Here is a 14,999-nt window from a genome sequence, read left to right on the forward strand (position 1 = left end):
GTATACACTTTAGTCTGTTTTATTTCAGTTAACTATTATTTATTATTTATCAATGTCCAATTCACACTACACACCTAACACCAATGTAACGTTTTTACCGTTCGTCAAGGTGTGAATTAAATGCACAAAAATAGTCAACTAATTTATTTTTCACGTATACACTAAACACAATCAGTTAAGAGTACTCGAAATATTTATTAACACTGTATTTACTTACTACTAATTATATCGATTTTAAAAGTCGCATCAATAAACGTCTGACTTGAACTGATTCCCGGCGGCGCAGGCTCCCTATGTACTCGACAGACCATGGTTTCGGAAGATTCGCTAACCTTCCACGCGTCTTCAGAGATGTCGTGCGGGTGCCTGCTTATGTCACTGCGAAAATGCCGGAATAATGTAGCTAATATTGGCGGCGTCATACTACTAAGCTTTAGAAAAGCTTTCCATAAAAAAATAGATTATGATCGTATATTTAATTACAGCCACTAAAAAATAAGATTTTATAAATATGTATGTGCGATTTTACACCCTCACTGCATATTTACATACATTAAGTACACACCTTTTATTTTTTACATTAATTAAATACATTTTAGGTACCTGAGCAGAAGCATCTTAAATCATATATCACGATGTGTGGGCCAGATCTGCTATGTGTCGGTGTCGGAAATGAATCTCAAGAAGTACTGAAAAGAATGGAGAGAGAGGCTACGTTTAGCTATCAGACGCTGACTTTACCTGAGGATGAGGCAGCTAACGTCTTGTATCTTAATGGTACTTTAGTACATAGGGCTTCTGAAGAGATTCCGTTATCATTTAAGGTAAAGTTCAGGCTAACACTGCCTCAAATAAAGATATAGTTAAATAATATTTTCTTTATATTGTCTTAATAAGTTTTTAATTATAATTTTATTCTGCATTATAGAAATTTGGAGAAAAAATAGACTATCCCAGACGCTCAATAAATATTATGCAGTTAGGCAAGTTGTCTAGCGGATTGACGTCTAGCTGTATACTGGTAAGGCGGGCAAAACATATACGGAGTCTATAAATTAGTTATTCAATACATTCATAATAAAGAATTATATTAATGTTTTTTAATGTTAGAGTTCTAGTTTTAAAAGTGAAACTTTACCCAACCGTGCGGTGGGATTTTACGGAAGTTACCGCGATCCCACCTGCAGCAACTTTTAAACTATGTACAATATATGCTTTTCTACGACTAATCTGATAAAAGCACGTTAACAGTGAGTTAGTTTTCGCAATACATTAAACCAACATTATTTTCAAAGCAGTAATGAGAAGAAAGTTTTTCATTTTCATATCTCTAAAGAAGACATTGAAACTAATAGACAAAATATTCTATTCATAAATGATGATAAAAACGAACAATGAGAGTGTTCTTTGTTCGGGAGGTATATCTATTCGGTTCATGGTAACGTATATTATTCATACATTATTCGTTCAATAGTTATATTTACTTTGATTTGATAATTGCTGCTCATACAGTGCTTTCATGCCAAAGCCAACAAATCTAAATATATTTTTTAATACACGTCTACTTAGACATGTAGGGAAACTTTAATTTTATATTTGTTAGTTTTTTCAAATACCTAGACAGCCATTGCATAGGCCTTCATATTAACTCCTTCCTTAGTCTCTGTGAGGTTTCAATAGGACTACCCGTTCTAAAGAAAACTCCCGGTTCTTCTCTCTAATCAACGTTTATACAGAAAATGTTTTAAAGGTGTTTACATAAACAAACAAAGGCACAACAAAGATAATATCAAATTTCATCCAACAAACTCGGCATTTTCAATATAAATACATAACATTTATGCCGTAACTATAAATAACTGCAAGTACGGACCGACAACTCAAAATAAAAACATCCGAACGACCGGCAAAAACAAACCAAAAAAGGACTGGCAAAAAACGAATTATGCATTCGTTCCTAATTCGCGTTATAGGGAAATGCATATTTTTACAAAATAATAAAGGAGCTTTACACAATAGTCTCTTTGGCACTAGACAGTCAATTCAGTTTATTGATAACATCGGGAATAATTATCAAGATTGAGTTGGGTAAAATCTGATACCCACGGATGGGACCTATACTATAGTATATTGTTGAAATAATCATATATAATATATGGAAAAGGGGGGTTAGTTGACGAAATTAAGGCTAATATCCAAACTTTTTTTTTCCAAACTAAAAATATTTATTTATTGATATTTGTAACTCTATTTGTTACAGTAGTCAACCTACAAAATATCACAGCTCTAGCTCAACACATTTTTGTAATATAATTAAAAAAAGAGATGCAATGTTCATCATCTTACCTACAAGTGTTTATAAGCGACGAACTGTATTTGGTAAGCAGTAGGAAAGGGTGGCAGAAAAAAGGACAAACCCAATTTTTTTGGCTTTCAAGCCTCAAAATCTTAATAGAATGGTCATGGTCTTAATCTAATATGATATGCCATATCAATGCAGATAGAACACGAAAAAACAACAAAGAATGTACTGCAGAACTATTTTTGGTTAATTGGCCTTTGCTTCTTTTAAGTGTAGATCTGTGTCAGGTCTTTCAAGTGCAGATCATTTAATGTGCATCGAAACCATAACTCGTTGTTTTTGCCTTCTTTATTGCAAAACAAACACATTCTGTTGTCTTCCTCATTCTCTGGATCTATATCGGTATCACTGTCATGATAAGGTATTTTGTACTATTGAACTCTCTGAAGAAGAAGAATCTAATAACTGTCGTTTTGTGTTTTCCTTTAATTTATATTTTTATAATTTTTTTTAATCTGTATTTTTTTGGTGGTTTTCAGTTTCTGCGGCTTTAATTGTTTTTTGCGTTCTTTATTTAGGTTTCCTCTTCTTTTTCTTCCAGAGCATCTTTTAAAAGAAAAGAATCAAAGAAGGCCCTTTTTACGATTACTACTTTCTACGTCTATTTTTTACGATTGCATGAAGTAGCGGAGGTAATACACTTGTTATTTGGATTTTCTTAGTTGGAGTTTGTCGTGGCAACTTCATCTTGTCAATTAAGGAAGCAATGACAAGATGAAATTGAAGGCATGGAATGACTGTCTACTAGTAATAACGGCGTAGTGATGTTTACTTAGAAGTTGAAGGCACTGGTTCTGGTAATATATGAGCTTCCCCAATTTCATGTAAGTTGAGTTCTGGTTGGCGAGATTCTTCTATTGCCGTTAAGTTAATTCTTTTTCTATTGTTTTTGATACTTTAAAATCAAGTTATATTCCAGTGGCTCTAAAGCCACTCATGACATTCGCAACTGTTGCCTCTTGCGTTATGCTTCACCAAAAATGGAGACAATATTAGGTAGAGTTATAGCTTTATCGGAATTATTTAGTAGTCATCCTATGCCCATTCATACAGCAAAACATCTAGTGGCTGCATTCTGACTTTGTGTGAGGTTGAAATCCGATGACAGAAATAACATTTTCCCCGCACACAAGTTTATTGCTTCTAAGGTGACGTGATTGTCCATTAACAATAATATTCTATTGTTCTCGCCGGATCTTGCATGCTGATGAACCCGTTTCATGTGCAACCTCAACGAATCCAGGTGGCGTGTTGGCCATACTCAACAATCCAGGTGCTGGTTGCATTCTCACTCTTGGAAAAATCAAAAATGGTGATATTAAATACATACGGGCATTCATGCAACAGATCACTGTTATATTCATACCTCTTTCTACCGATGACACTTTTACAACTCGATGTTGATGTCGCTTGTTGACGTTGATCACTTTAGGATGCTTAGTAACAGTAGAAATACTTAGGAACAGTAGAAATACCGGTTTCATCGAGGTTATAAATTTAGTTTGATGTAAAATTGTACCTTTCTCTAATGTCCTTTAATGCAATGAAGAACTGAGCAAGATTTTGCTGATTGATAGCCATAAGCTTTAAAAAGCCAAAAGTTTTGCAATGAACGTTAATGGCGTTCCTAGTAACCACTTGTATTTTCTCATAAACCACTCAACAAAATATCGACCTGCTTTCTTTGGAGAAGAGAGGGCGAAGACTAAATTAGATTTTTTTTACTTCAACTGGGATTCCAACCAGGATCTTTGATACGAATCCCAGTTTCTAGGCCATAACTTATTTTTTTTAATTTTATAACTATAACTGACGATCTATGTCCGGCAGAAAACCAATTAGTTGTGTCAAAACAGATGTTTTGACAGAGTCGCCATTTTATCAAGCGTTGCCACAGCTTTATTTTGGCCAATTGGTCATCTACCTACTTCGTCAACTTGCCCTCCTTTCCTCTGAACCTGGTATAATCGTAAAATTATACAAGGTAAGTGCGATATAAGTAATTATTTCACCAGATTATAGTAATTTTTGCTGCTTTTTCGATTTAATAAAAGAATTAAGACTTTATTATACAGAGCATTAACTCGAATACACTCTTATGTACAGTTATAAGAGTGCAAACCATTAATCTGTTGGTAAAGGCTTGATGAATCGAGTCTACGAACTACCGAACCTATCCTATGTTCTGCAAATATTTAGTATTGAGAGAAGTTAATTTATTTTAGTTGTATATTCGTTTGATTAATAAACACATTTCCAAAAGTGTTGGTCCTTCAGGGTTTAAATAAAAATAAAAGAATTAAATTTTCAAAATATATTGCATTTTATTCTTTATTCGGTTAACAGCATAAGGTGACGAATAATGTTTTAATTTTTTTATCAAATATGGCAGAACAATGCAAGAAAAATGTGTTGAAAATGAAAAAAATTATTTGAAAATAAAAATTTGAAAACATAACTTTAGAAGTCTATGTTATTGTCTCTTCTTTCAATCAATAGACCATAAGCGTCTCGGAATTCTACGAATCAAGTTGTTGATGAAATTCTCTGGCATACTGTTCCACTTTTCTTGAGCACCTCCCTCAAGTCCTGAAACTTCAAAGGAGGATTGTCTTAATTGAATATTACTCTACCAAGATAATCCCATACTCCCATGTTCAATGGAATTCATGTCTGGACATTGCCTTCCCGTAACAAGTTTTCTACCCTTTGAGTACGGTGTATTTTGGCATTGTTGTCTTGAAAAATGAAATGATTCCGAAATTCGTTACGCAAAGGTTGAAATATTGCTTCAACAATGTTATCGACGTATGTAGCACGTGTCGTTATTTCTTATTTGAGGATAAGTGCGGTACGGCGACGATACATTATACGCCCCCAAAACATCAGTGTTATTTCCGTGGTCGTTCCATCAGATTCTTTTCTGTCAAATCACTGTATTAACCAAATAGTGACTCGTCCGAAAATAATACACTGCGCCATTGGCGTAAAAGCCAATGCTGGTGCTCAGTAGCCCGTCTTGCTTTATATTCAGGTGTAAGTCTACTCACCCTTAAATGACTTCTGGCCCTTAGATTTGAAGAATGAAGCCTTCGTAGGGTACTTGTCAAAACCACCCTCCGGTATGTACGCAAAAAATGACTTTGAACAGCTGCTGCTATTATCGTTCGGATTCTCCGGGGGAAATTAACCATCTTCCTCTGATGTCATTTTAGGTCGACTACTGACCAGCCTTCGCGCAACGCTGGTAATTTCCTAGAAAAGGAGGACTATGTGCCTTATAAAAGTCCTTGGAATATTAATAAATACGCTTAATCTAATGATTTGATAAACCTTTTTGCTGTAAGGCAACTATTCTTGCAAATCAAACTAAGAAATCAAATTGCCTAGATATATCGATATTTTATCACTCGAAATCAGTTTATAACTTCTTAATTTTATAAATTCTTTCATATCGTCGACCTAAAACAATTTCTTACCACATATTGTTCTTTATCTTTATGTTAAGATAAAAAAATATTCATAAATAAAACATGACCACCTTAAATTAGACAGCAAACTTTAGCAAGGGAAGCCAAGACTTTTGGAGATGTGTATTTTCTGCTTAAAATGTAATTAGAACACAACATAAATGTGTCCATTATAGCTTTCTAGTTAATAATTGGAGAAGGTCAGAACTCGTCAGAAAGCGATTATTAAGCGAACGATTCTACAATTAGTGCATAATTACGTTACTATTTATTTTAAATTAAACATTTTTTGTTTACCAATTTAAAATTTATCAAGGCTTTTGATTTATTATTTTTTCAATGTCTTTGAAGGCTTTTCATTACTGTAAAATACGGTAGATGAAAACATGCATCGTAAGATAAAACTAATCATCCGAATGTGATGTTCTATTTTTAAAACATTATCATATTAGTCGAAGCAAAAATAACATATATTCTACCACCACCTTCTAAGTCTTCATTATTGCTGTGACGTCATAAAAGAATCAAAAGGTAGCTCCTTTAGTATTAATTATTAAATGCGTATATTTTAGCAATAATTTATTGTAAATGCAATATAAAGCATTAGAGGTATAGACAATTTAACGTGCTAACGTTTTTTCGTATTACCGTAAAACATAGTTCAGAATTTATAAAATATATATGACGTCAAAAAAAACTCTTGCACACTTTTACCACCGACCCTGGGGCGACCAACCTATACAGATAAGATAGACAGACAAAGGACTTAATTGCTGAATATAAACACTCCTTTTCATTCAGGGATTATGCGATAGAATATTGCCAAGAATCATATTAGCTTCGGAGATACTGGTAATCGTCAGCTTAGGAAATTAAACTGCAAAGTAGAGCATATCTCTTTGACGCAAAAAGTTCAGATTTTTTTAACGTCTATTAATAACAGACATATTTGTTTGGGGTTATTTTATTTCGTCGCTGGTTCTGTTGCTATTAAATTACACTTTTATTTTATTCTTTTTACTGCTTACTTTTTGTGGACTGTATATTTAATTTATTAATAAAACCAATTAAGTATGATCGTTGCACTTATTACTTTATTCACTTACTGCGAAATATTACTGAAAATGAGGGTTGACAATGGCATGAATTGAGATGCGTCACGGTGGTGGCTGCCGCGCGACATCCTTACTTACATACCACAAAAATGTAACTTAACTTACTCAACTAACTGAACTGAACTGCTGAAAATGTGTCGTCGTAGGTGGCGGCCGACCCTGAGGATCAGGTGATTTGGCTGTTGCCAGATTTGGCACTACTTAATTTAATTTACTGAAACAATATTAACAGATAATCATTGACAAGGGTATACGTATTAATAGGTATATGCTCGCCAAATTACTTTTGCCGAAAATTTTAAACAAATTTTTACTAATTTCAACTTTTTTCTGAGTATTAATTCTTAATTCATTGATGATTCATTGCACTATTCGTTGCCGATTATATATGTGACATTTCAAATCTTGATATATAATATTTTCGTAGACGATATTTTTACAATACTATTACATGTTCTACACATATTCTAAATATTGACAGCTTCTCTTAATGTTTTCGGAAGAAATACCTTTAATTTTCCTTTCAAGATAGTTCAAAAACTACTAAACTCTCCTTTGTCAATGCTTGGTAAAATATATTTCTGTTGGCTCTAGGGTAGAGTGCTTCAAGAGTGCGCACTTAAGGTTTAATCAGGTAAAAAATCCAAAGGAATTGCGTTGAAAATATATATTTTTTTATTTATGACTGTTGATACTTAAACAACAAAATAAGGTATAATTCGCAAACTAAACATCAGTACTTCAACAGAAAAAATTAAACTTAAAAAAAGTGATTTTGCGCACTCTTATAAACCCGCTTTTTAAGAGTACGCATTTAGTATTGTAAGAGTACGCCCGCAATTTTATGAACATAGGTCACATGTATAAGATCCAGAACCCTCGTAGGCACTGCATGTTGTTTGGTTGCATCCATGTTTCGTTGCACCCTGGACAGGACAGCTCCACATTTTCTTATGAGGCGGTGATTTTGGCTTCTTCAAAACAGCTTTTCCATTTTTCGGTGTCTTCTTTGCCTGTCTGAGGTTCACAGCGCATTTTCTTTTTAAACTCTCTTCCGAAAGCTCTTGTGGTGGTGGTAGGTTATCGCCCATATCTAGTTTGACTATGGGTTTCGGTTTTTTTTTTCTCTTTTTCTTCAATTAGTTGGTCCTTATATGGGGAGCTGGTGATAATTTCCGACTTTTTGCTTCTGCGACTTGTTGACCTGAACGTAATTGATTTGGGTAATGGAGAAATTGTTGTTAATTTAATATAAGTTGATGATGTTCCAGGAGTGTTTGATAAATCAAGTGTTTTGGTTTCTGGCGTTACAGCAACTGTTTGTTCCAAAGTTGAAATGATTGCAGATGTGTTGGCAACCAGCTCTGTAGGCTGAGGTGAATTTTTCTTAGTAGTGGAACTCTCTCTTGAGAGAGTTACAACAGTTGGATTGACAGTCCAAACAACTTTGGAAGCATTTTCAAAGGTTTGATGAAGTTGAATATTGATTTTAGATGTTGAGTTATCAGCGACTTCTAACTGAATGTTTGGCGCTTCTACTTGCGTAGCGACTGTAGCTGTAGCAGAATTTTCTCGTTCTGTGACTAAAGTGGCCATGAAGTCAGCTTCGGTAAATATATCATCATTAAATGGGACATATCCCTGTCACTTTAAAACCTTCAATCGCATTCGTTAAAGTAGCAGCTTTAATATGCAGGTGCAAATATTGAAGTAATTTGGTAGATCGTAATTACCCGCCCTGGATGGTTCGTCAACCATTTTTCACACTCGTTGGAATAAAACTTTTTTAACGGGCTAAAAAAACATCGGTCAAGTGGCTGCATACGGTGGCTACTATGAGGAGGAAGTGTTAATGCGATAATGTTATATTGTCGAAAAAAATCAACTGCTGCAATAGAACAATGGGAAGTGTGGTTATTTATTATCATTAGTACTGGTTGTTCCTTTCTTGGCTTAGCATGATCTCGAAAATGTGTGGCATAATCAACAAACAAATCCTGATTGATGAAACTACTATCAGATACCATTCCAATTGAAGATGGCGGAGCTCCGTCCAAAAGTTCTGCCTTCATTCTTTTACGTGGATATATAAATGCGGGAGGAATAAATTGTCCACTAGCACTCATTGCACATACAACAGTAACATTGGTTCCCCGTTCTGCGCTTGATATTTTATTGACACACCTTTTTCCTTTTGTAGAGAAAACTTTAAGGGGCTTGTTTGGGACAGTGGAAAATCCCGATTCGTCCATATTGTAAATTGCATATGGCGGAAATTTATATTTGTTCATTAATTCCAAGAGGTTTTTATAAAACCGCTCACACTGTGGCTTATTAAACCCAACAGCCCTGGCGACGCTTGTAGCGGTGGGTTGCCTTAATGTAACTCTTTCTTGCTGCCTCCATAACCGCCGGTGAGCATAAAGCACGTTGAGAACTTCGTTTTCTGCCAGACATGCTGAAACACAAGAAAAAATACGTTTAATCCGTTAAAACAAAAAACCTGATTTGTAAGAGTGCGCGCGTACTCTTACAAAACGAGCATGTTTTAAAAAGCGCCAGTGCTGCCTCCATCTTGGTTCGAAATTGTAAACAACGGTATGATTTATACGATTCTTCAAGGTTTATTGTAAGCATGACAAAATATGACCGCGAAATTCTTGAAAACTACAGTTGTGTACAATATCCAAAATGTCAAAATATAATAACAAAACAGATAAAATTTCTTAAACTTACCTAATAACGTTATTATCGCTGTTTATTTGCTTAAAATGCACAAGAAACATGCAGACACTCCTCTTAATCAGTACGAACTATAACACCTTGTTGTTGTCGACGACATGCTCCAAAAATCGACGAGTGCGTATTCTTATTGACCGCGCACTCCTAGAGCACTCTACCCTATGTATATGAATATGGTTTTCACATTTTGTGAAAATAGAATTTCCTTACTTTGTATGTTTCAGGCAAGTTGTGTTTAAATCTTTTAACTATTCTGCCTTACTTATTTTAGTTTCTGTTGCGTTGCGTTTAAGTGATAATTAAAAATAAAAGAAAATTCTGTAAATTTCATACTTTATTACTTCCGTATTTACTGTAATGTTTAGTTCCCGCAGCTTCCGTATAACAAAGCTAAACACCATTCAGGAAATTTTCAATAGTCATCAAAGATAAATCAAATTCCTCTTTAAAGAGATTTCGACTGAATTTATAGATGTAGCTGGACTAACAGGCAATAAAGACGAGAATTATAAATTTTATTCTTAACTTTACCCAAAAAAAGAGATTTTCCAAAAGACAACTTAAGAAAACATGAAAAACACATTTTCAACAAGTTTAAAAAAATTGATTTAATTAAATTGACTGAATCCGATCGATATAAATTTGGTAATAAAAATAAGGGAATTTATTTAAAAAAAACGGATTTCAAATCTTGACATAAAATAAGAGTCTCGCAAAGTGACAAACTTTGGTCTTATTTTTGGAATATTTTATAGGTATATCAACTTTAATGACAAAATAAATTAGCAAGCACCAAGGAAAAAATCACCCTATTCTTTATATTTACTCTAATTGTGATTAGCAATAAATATTCTGTTTGTTTTAAAAGCAATAAATCTGAGTACATTTTTTAAGTGTAATTATAACCGCATATCGTAATGCGGTTTTAATTATGCTGAAATTTTATGGCGTTAAATAGAATACTTTTATTACGTTTTAATTTTAATTACGGAGAACATAAAAACAAAATGTCTTGCACAAAAACAATATATATAATATAGTAATTTATATATAATGCGTAGTGTTTTAGGTTTACCATAGATTTATCCAGGATGAAGTACCATTATGCAAAGCAAAATAATAGGCGAAGGTATATAATAGGATTAATGTATTGTGATGTTATGTGTGTGCCGTTGTTTTTAACCTTTTTATGGACATTTTATGATAATATCATTTTTCCCTTGATAATGGTTTAACAACCGAAACGCGTCGGCATTGTTGAAATAAAGATTGTGAAGTAAACAGGACCCTTCGCCTATTATTTTGCTTTGCCTAGTGTTTTAGGTTTACTAAAGTTATATATATTAGATATTTATTAAAAATGATTAAATCGTTGTTTTTGTTGTAGTTTTAGAAAATATCAAAATCTTAAATAACATTTGTAAAAAAGGGAAAAATCTAAATTCAATGCATTCCAATATTTGACCAAGTATATAGTTATGTAATTATTTAAGAACCCGCATGCTTAATTTATTGTAATTCAACAGTATAAAAATATTTTACATCATGTACGATGCCACTATATTACAATAATTGTTAGATCGTTATATTGTATAAGCAGATGAATTAAATATTCTTTAACTCATGTATTTGTATTGTATATTTAAATCCTTTTTACGAATACCTACTTGTAACCATCCTCTATGATAAATAAAGCAACCATAATTTTTATAAACTAATAAATGGTTGCTTAAATTGGAAACATCTTGTCGAACTTGCATTGTCTTATTAAATAAATAATTAATATAATATAAGTTATGTTACATTAAATAAATAAGACAACGCAAGTTCGACAAGATGTTTTCACTGTACCATTGTCTACCACCTTCAAAAACTGCTTAAATTGGCTCAGAAATTTTACGTGATTCTGAACAGCTAACAGAAGATATTTCTCTCTATTTAGGATGACGAGCCAGGAATTCAATCACCATGACAATAATCAGACAGTCAACAAACAATAGTCAAACAATTTTGGATATTAGATTTCAGCAAAAGGCATAAATTATAGAGTGCTCAATTTTATAGCTAGTGTATTTTCTAATTTTAGGAACATTTCTTTAAGATTTGGAATCTTTAAACCGCTAGGGGATTCAGCTTAACTTATTGATTTTTGGGGAGGGGGCAGTAAACATAGGATGACGTTGTCACTTGAATGAATCCTGGAAAAAAAGGATCGTACTTCACCTTTTAACGAGATGGTTGTTGCCCTTTATTTTCTTTCAAAATCATTTTCCAGTTGAGCCATTCCTAAGAAACCGTCGTAATTTAATGGATAATTAGATGGATAGATAGCACCTTTGCTGGTAGAACTCCTAGACTATAAAATTTGCAATCCACTTTTACCGTTGATTAGAACTACTGAGTTAGCTAACTGGAACAAAGACATTTCCATTATCTTCATAATAAACCTGTTTGGAAAACACATTCCGAACAAGTTAAACCCCAAATAAAATTGTGTCGCCACTGTGTTTTAGACAAAGAAATCTTTTACGTATGTTCGTCCCTCTTTAACACAATCAGACCGCCAAATTCCCGAAATCGGGGCGAATTAGAAGTGGCACGGACAAGTACCACAGATGTAAATAGCTCCGCACTATTTACATCTGTGGAGCTATTTACATCTGTGCAAGTACGTAACGATTGACTACAGCCCCCGTCCTAGGGATGTACGATACTCACGATAGTATCGATATCTAAGATCGATCTGCATCGTATAAAGAGGTATCGATACGACAGTATATCGTTATAAAAAAATCGATATCTGAAATATCGATGCGGTTAGCCATACAACATTTTTAAACAGAGCTATAATAGTTGCCTTCCATTTAACTAGGCGCGTCAAATGACTTGTCAAATCTTAAATTGAAAATTTTTAAGATTTTAATAGTAATTTTCAAAGATTTGAAACAAAAATTTGATAATCAGGACATAGAAATTACTTTTAGATAGCTCAGTATCAAGAAAGATTAGCTTACAAGTGTAAATTTCTTTGAGAAAAAAAATAACAGGTGTTTTCACGCTTAGTTAAATGGAAGATACACTTTTTTCTCAATATTATACATATAAATAAATTATTTTTTTAATAAAAAGAATGCTCTTAAGTCAATATTTTTAAGATAATTTGAAACAAATTTATATTTAAAATATTGACACTAATATTGAGAAAAATTTGCTTTTTAGCAGAAGAAATAATGTATCACTATAGATATACATTTTTATTTGGATTAAAGATTAAAGAAATGATGATGAAGTATATAAATCTAAAATGATACAAATTAAATATTATGTAACATGTATATCTAATTTTCGTAAATAACATGTGCAATAAAAATTTAGACAAAAAAAGGCTTAAGAGCTATTCCAAATTCCAGTCTTCATATTTAACTGAAGATAAAAATAAAAGCTGCTGCAATTTTTCACTAGATAGCCTATTTCGGTTTGGACTAATAATGTTTCCAGCTTTTGAGAACAGCCTCTCCGATGGCACAGAGGTTCCAACAATTGATAAATATTTTAATGCAAGTTCCTTTAAATTACTAGATGGCTCTTTACTCCAATATTTAATTGGGTCATGTGATATCTAAGGTGTAAATCCAAAACCAGAGTTTCTTATTTGATATTGGTATTGTTTTATTGACCAAATATAATTTAAAAGCTTGGTCCATGCTGTCACTAGTATTTTCGTGACAATGTTTTGCAGCAAGCTCTTTATGGTAAGACCATAAGTCCGAAGATTTTGATGTTGAAGGTGTTTGATCTTCTTGTAATATATTTTCTTTCTCTTGTGTATTTTGCTCTCTTAAATTTTTGATTGACTGATTTATAAACGAAATTGTTTTAGAGCATACCACTGGACTGTTAAAATGCAGTTTTTTAAATCGTGGGTCCAAGATTGTCGAAACTGCTAAAATTAAATTTTGTTCAATAGCTCCAAATCTTTTCAAAAGTTCATCCCTTGTTGATTTTTTTAAAGCAATAACTTCCTTAGACAAAGAGGATAGACTATCAATTTTTTTAAAAAGGCAGTTTATAATGGGAATTATTTTACTGGCTGTTACGTATTGTTCACCACTAACTTCTTCAGAAACTGTTTTTATAGGGCCTAAAATATGTAACAATTCCTTTATTGTATCAACGTCAGATGCCCCTAACATTGTTGGAGCTTTGGAATTTTTTAATAAAATTTGAACAATATACTCGCATAAACTAAGAAACAACATCAAATAGGTGGAATTCCATCGAGTTGGCACAGATTGAATTAGTCGTAAAGTGTTGTTGGCAGGCTGTATTGTTCTAAGCTCATCTGCTGCAACAACACTTTGCTTAAAATATGTAACAATGGTTTTTACTTTGTTAATAATTACTTTAACATCCTCTTCTTCTATTACTTTTGAAGCTACCAAATCTAAAGTGTGAGCAAAACATGGCAGATGTCTATTTTTCCCAAAAAATCAGATATAGCTTTAACAACATTTGCTCCATTATCCGTCACTATAGCTGTAATTTTTTGGTTGTCTTTTGCGATCATATAAGTAATTGCATTAGTAATTTTTCCGGCCCTTACACCACCATCTAAAAATATAAAATAACTAAGCAAGGTATTCCTAACCTTTTACTGATTTAAATTTATCTAAATACTTAGTAGTTAAACTGTTTGTGCTTATTTATAACATTTTCCTGTATTTTTAAATTAATAGTTTCGTCTGAAACTTTTTAATTTAGATGTGATATTTGTGTAATGATATTTTTACATGAGGAAAGGACAAAAAAAATTTATACCTTGGCCCAGCACAAACAAATTTATGTACCTATCTACAAAACAAACAATAGTTAAAATAGAAATTTTAATATTTGGGACTTTTATTATTAGGTTTGGCTTGGATTTAAAAAAAAATGTTAAAAATGCAAGTAATTTTTCCATTATTTAATTTTCACCATTGATACTTTTGCTTACTCCCAGGACCCTGGATGCATTATAAAAATCAGAAAAATAAACTTACCAGAAAATGACTTTATTGTTGAAAAAGTCTCCTTTATTGAAGATTGTCGGTGGACTGGAAAGACAGCACTGCTAATGCTACTACAGCTACTATTTTCTTCCATAGATAATGTAGAAGACGTTCGAATATCCCCTAATATTTCAAAATTTTTTCTGAAAACGCTATTGCTGAATTTGGGTTATCCATACTTGTGGATAGTTGTGGTTCCTTTTCCTGATCATTGCTACACTAAAATCATTTGAAAATAATAAATTTAATAGGTGATTAAATA

At 32.7% G+C, this 14,999-nt stretch overlaps 1 protein-coding gene across 1 annotated transcript in view; it reads left to right on the forward strand.

Annotated features, from left to right (window-relative positions):
* LOC126740744 (N(G),N(G)-dimethylarginine dimethylaminohydrolase 1) overlaps positions 1–11,315 on the forward strand; it is a 74,768-nt gene extending 63,453 nt beyond the window's left edge. Inside the window, exons 4-5 of the mRNA XM_050446904.1 lie at positions 600–824; positions 929–11,315. Coding sequence (XP_050302861.1) covers positions 600–824; positions 929–1,054 — 351 coding nt within the window. The 3' untranslated portion in view covers positions 1,055–11,315. The remainder of the gene's footprint in view (positions 1–599; positions 825–928) is intronic.
* The last annotated feature ends 3,684 nt before the right edge of the window (positions 11,316–14,999 follow it).

The sequence above is a fragment of the Anthonomus grandis genome, chromosome 9, assembly GCF_022605725.1.
Source record: "Anthonomus grandis grandis chromosome 9, icAntGran1.3, whole genome shotgun sequence".
In the NCBI taxonomy this organism is placed as follows: Eukaryota; Metazoa; Arthropoda; class Insecta; order Coleoptera; family Curculionidae; genus Anthonomus; species Anthonomus grandis.